Source organism: Phascolarctos cinereus, unplaced genomic scaffold (genome assembly GCF_003287225.1).
Source record: "Phascolarctos cinereus isolate Bilbo 61053 unplaced genomic scaffold, phaCin_HiC Scaffold_7;HRSCAF=346, whole genome shotgun sequence".
NCBI classification, from domain to species: Eukaryota; Metazoa; Chordata; class Mammalia; order Diprotodontia; family Phascolarctidae; genus Phascolarctos; species Phascolarctos cinereus.
The window spans coordinates 67038540-67043629 of NW_027556180.1; the positions used below are offsets into that span (position 1 = coordinate 67038540).

The 5090-nt window shown below is 58.5% G+C and overlaps 1 protein-coding gene across 1 annotated transcript; it reads right to left on the reverse strand.

The window, feature by feature from the left end:
• Window positions 1–951: 951 nt before the first annotated feature.
• CDK5R2 (cyclin dependent kinase 5 regulatory subunit 2) lies at window positions 952–4641 on the reverse strand. The gene has a single exon (XM_021002701.2). It carries the CDS (start codon window positions 4445–4447, stop codon window positions 3359–3361), a length of 1089 nt encoding a protein of 362 aa, XP_020858360.1. The 5' UTR covers window positions 4448–4641; the 3' UTR covers window positions 952–3358.
• Between the last annotated feature and the right edge of the window lie 449 nt (window positions 4642–5090).

The window sequence follows — 5090 nt, forward strand, 5'->3', positions numbered from 1 at the left end:
AGGGTATCTCATCGACTGCAGCCCGTCAGAGATATTTTAGGGCTTACACCTTGGTGTGTGCTGGGGACGGCTGGACCGAGAACAGACAGGTGCAGCTTTGGGGCTGGAGCTCAGTTATCCTTCCTCAGCATTGAAGTTCCTTCTGCTCCGGCCCTCTCCTCTTCAGTCAGACACTTGGCTTTCTTCCCGGCGGACTAGACGGAGGTCCTCCCTCCGCCTCCCCAAAACTCCTCCCCACCCACCCCCACTCTAGCCTTTACTATGGCAACCCAGGACCTGGCTTCAGCGGCCCAGCCACCTAGAGGGATAGAGGAGAGTAAGCTACGCCCAGCTCCGTCTGGTTACCATGGTGACAGCCGCAGGGTGACCCGAGTGTTCTTCTCCTCCTCCCAACCCCCCCCCAACTCCAGGCCTGGTAAGGAAGATGACGGCGCGCTGCTGACTGCGCCAAAATCCAGCCAATGGGCGGCTGCTCCAATCTCTCCTCCCTCTCCCTCCCTCCCCCAAGATAACTCCCCTAGGAACTTGATTCACAAATCTGTGCTAGGGATTTCCGGCTCCGGAGAGGTGGTGCTGTGGGGGGTGTGGAATTGGTGTAGATGGGAAAGGCTTACAGGTCGGGGAGGGGAAGATCCTTTTTCTCCAGGCATGGAGAGCTGAGGGATGGGGCCTAGGAGTCGGGCCCCAGGGTTCTCTCGTTTGGCCTTGATCCCACCTCGGGCCCCAACTTCACGGGAACGAACGAGCACACACACACACACACACACACACACACACACGGCTCTCTAGACCATGCCTGATGTCTGGTACCATGGACAGCGGTGCCAGTAACTCAGGCTCTAGTACCTTGGACACCCCCTAGAGTAAGCAAACCAGCTCTGGATTTGAAAGGGTGGGGCTCGGGAGTGTTGTTAGACAAAGAGACAGACATAGAGTTGGCTGAGGTCAGAGACACGGACATTTTTCCGAACCAGTTTTCCAAGGTCAAGGGAAGTGGAAACAGAAGCACTATCTGGGCAACTGAGTAGAAAAAGTGGCAATTGGACTCTTTCCACCTCAAAACCCATCTGTGCAGAGCCAGCTTTTCTATGTGTGTTAGCTCCTCTCTAGGTCTGATGAGAGAAAAGGTGATGTTTCAGTTTCTGGGGCTACTCTAGGTTGGAGTGAGAAAAAGAAATAGCTGTCAGGGCCTTGGTAAAAGAATGTCTGGCTAGAGCTAAAGCAGTCCCCAAATGATAGTTGGATAATTCTACTCTCCTCTTGACCAAACGTAAAGGCCAATGAGGGTTGGGGAAGGGAAAAAGGGAGGCAAAGGCTGTTCAATCTGAGTTTCATTTTCCCTAGTCTAAAATGATAATGGTCTATTTTCTAACCTTCCTTACCAGGGAGTCTGGAGCTAAGTGAGCTAGAAGGGAGCTTTTCAGATCTATTTGATTAGGTGTCTCTTCCTGTCTCCACCTCCCCACCTCAATGTGCTGCTGCTTTCCCACCTGACCCAAGCCTTTGACCAGCTTTAATTTCCTCTTCTGTGAAAAATGGGGATGAGATGGAGGAACTAAAAGGGCATTGATTTTTAGATTTCTCTCCCACCTCAGGTTTCAATCTGTTTCCTTCTCTGAGTGTGGACACCTCATTCTCTCCCCCCACCCACCCAGTCCCCAAAGAAAGGCAGTCGCAGAGCCTTCTGCAGGCGCTTCCAGCGCTTTATAGCTCCCTCAGGGACAGACACACAGTTCAGCCCGCGCCTTCGGTCCACAACATTGGCACGTTGGACACGGCCCCCAGGCCCAATACGGCCTCAGGCCTCCTCCCCATGGAACTAGGCCCCGGCTCAGCACCTTGGACAGCTCCCGGTACGCCAGCCCTCTCCCTCCCTTTCCCTCCCCCAGGGATCACTTCCTGAAAACATCCAAATAAATAAAAAGAAAAAAGGGGGGAAGGGGAGCTTGGGGCCAGGGCGGGGCGGGGCCGGGGGGAGAAGGTCTCTTCTAAAGTGAGATGAGTTTTCTTTCTTTTAGCCCCCTTCTGCTGAGCTGATGCCGGGGCCCCTCCCAATCCACCCTTACTCAAAACTCAGGGCGGACTCTCTCCCCACCCCCCCACCAAAACTCCCTCAACCCGCAGCACCTCCCCCTCTCCCGGCATGCACCGCGTCAGAAAAGGTGGGGAGAGAACAAGGGGCATCCTGGTGCTTGAGCTCCTAAGACCGCAACTTTCTGCTGCAGGAGAGACAGCCCCTAACCCCAGTCAATCCAATCTTCTTCCAGAAAGAAGGGAGAGGAAACGGGGTGGGGGAGGGAAATGGAGAATCAGAGACTCACGTAGACATAAGAAAAGGTGGACAGAGAAAAACACATGGAGAAAAGGAGAAGAAATAATCAGAGACAGGGACAGTCACATATCCAGAAAAAGGAGGACCGAGGGGCACACGCACACACACACACACACACACACACACACACACAAAGAGGAAAATTGGACAGAGACACACATCGAGACAAGAGGAGAAATGGAGAAAGAAAAATGGACACAAGCAGGACAGATGGGCACATATACTCCCAGACAGGACAGGTGGACAGAGACATACTTCCAGTTAAAAGGAGAGATGAGAAAACACAAGCATCTTTTCAGACAGGAGAAATGGACAGAAAAAGGCAGGAGGAGAGATGAATAGAGACACATACAGACAGGAGAAAAGGGTAGAGATACATATAAGCAGAAGGAGAGATGGACAGACAAACACATACAGACAGGAGAGAAAAGAGACACAAGACAGGAGAGGTAGACAGGCACTCATACAGATAGAAGAAATGGAACAGACACAAACAGGTACGAATAGGAGGAGAGAAAAGAGACACAGACAGGAGAGGTAACAGGCGCTCATACAGACAGAAGGAGAAATGGACAGAGACACCCTCAAATAGACGAGAGAGAAGGGAAGAGACTAAAGCATACAGGTAAGAGGAGAAATGGAGAGAGACAGAGACACGTATACGGTCATGAGGAGAGCTGGGCAGAGAAAGAGATGGAGACACCCACAGGCAGAAGAAGAGAATCCATTCCCCTCTCCCATTTACTCTTCCCCACTCTTCCTCTTCCCCTCCCACGGCTCAGCTCCCCCCTCCCCGCAAATCCGAGACCAGCAGGACCCAGGTGTCCCGTCCGCCATACTCCGATGGGTGGTAGCATCTCCTCAGTGGAGGGGGGGCGGTTGGGTGGAGAAGCAGCAACAGCAGCAACAGCGGCGGCGGCGTCCCAGGGGCTCCGTGTACGTGTCCGGGGTAGGGGGGAGGGGACCCGGTCATCCCCTGTCTCCGACCCAGGTGCCCCTTGGCGGTGGCGGCAGCAGCATCGCCTCCTAGCGGTCCAGATTCATAGTCCAGTGCTTGGCTCCGGCGTTGCTGTCCCTGGCGTTGGTAGCGCCACCGCCCGTGGGACCCCCAGCCCCCATACCGACCTCGCCCTCGTTCTTGAGGTCCTGGAAGACCTGGGTGAAGAAGTGGGGATCGGCATTGAGCCGCAGCATCTGCGCGCTTAGCCTCTGGATGAGCCGCAGGCAACGTTGCCAGAAGCGCTCCTTGTCTGGCTCCACTAGGAAAGGTTTGAGCGGGTAGGATATCTCGTTCCCCATGTAGGAATAGGCGAGGTAGAGGCAGGTGAGGAAGGCGGCCTGCAGCTCAGCGGCCGAGCCCAGCTCGTCCCCGCGCAGCGCCTCCCGGCACAGCAGATACACGAACACCAGGTTGGCCGGGGTGATGAATGCCTGGTCTTGCCACCCCTGCAGCAGAAGGGACCGGTCCACCCCTCGGAACCAGCCCACCAACTCTCCCGGGCTCAGCTCCTTCAGCCGGTAGCAGCGCCGACACACAAAGTCGCCCAGGCAGCGTAGCAGCTCGCCGGTGGAGGCCTGCACAATGACCCGTCGGGGGGAACCCCCAGGGACTGAGGGAGCCTGGGGGGCCGCCGCAGATGGTGGTGGCGGCGGCGGCTTCCCTCCTCCCCCTCCGGAGCCTGGCGGGGCCGAGGCGCTGACTCCGGAGGACGGCTCGACTGTGGTGGGCACTGTGGGCACGGGCACAGGCAGGGGCTTGGCGGCGCCGCCGCCATCTGGGGGTTCCCGGCCCTTGCGGAGAAGGTTCTCTCGGTTGCGCTGTTGGACTAGTAAGTCTGGGCCCGCCTGGGAGGGCTTGGGCGTCACCTTCTTGCTGCCCTTCTTCTTCTTGGCTGATGCGGCCACCAGTCGCTTCCAGGTGAGAGCCGAGATGAGAACTGACGGCCGCTTCAGCCGGCTCTCTCCCTTGCCTGCTTTCCCCGACGGCAGCTGCCCGTAGCCTCCCAGTGACTCCTCCCCCGCGGACTGCTGCGGCTTCTTCTTCTCGTCGGGCAGCCCGCCTGGCCGCCGACCCTTGGCCGAGGAGGCAGGCGACAGAGACAGCACCGTGCCCATCCTGTGGGGCAGAAAGAGCTCACGGGGCCCCGGGCGACGCTTCCCGTGGGGGAGCCAGGAAAGACACCGCCGCTGCGGCAGCACCCGGGGACCTGGGCCTGATGAAGGGAGGAGACCCCGGGCTCGGGGAGGGAGGGGGGGAATAGGGGGGGGGAATGTAGCTGCACCGCGGCGGCGGTGGCGGCTGCTCTCCGGATCTGAGCTGCGCCAGCTGCTGCGCCAGCCCCACCCCTCGGGCCCCCTCCCACTGGGCGCCGCGCCCCGCCCCACGCAGCCAATCCGAGCCTGGGCTGCCCCCACGACTGGCAGCCCCTCGGACCAATAAGGGCTCTCTTCGGAATTCCAGGTCCCACCCTTCCCCCCCCACCTCCCATCCTTCCCCCCACCACCTTGTTCCCTTCGCTCTGTGGGGGGGCAGTTGGGAACCCGGGGGTTTAGAGATGCTATTTGTAGGAAGCTGAGGCAGGACCGGGGGGTTGGGGCTGGCCGTAGTGAAGGGTGGGGGAACGGTTCTCCAAGCACACGGCGGCTGTCTCCGTCTTCCCACTCCTCTGCTATCCGTCTTCGGCCTGGCTTATTTTGGTGCAGTGGGGCCGGTTTGCGATGAGGCTGAGGGGGAGCCCGCACTGGGGGCCCCAGGGCG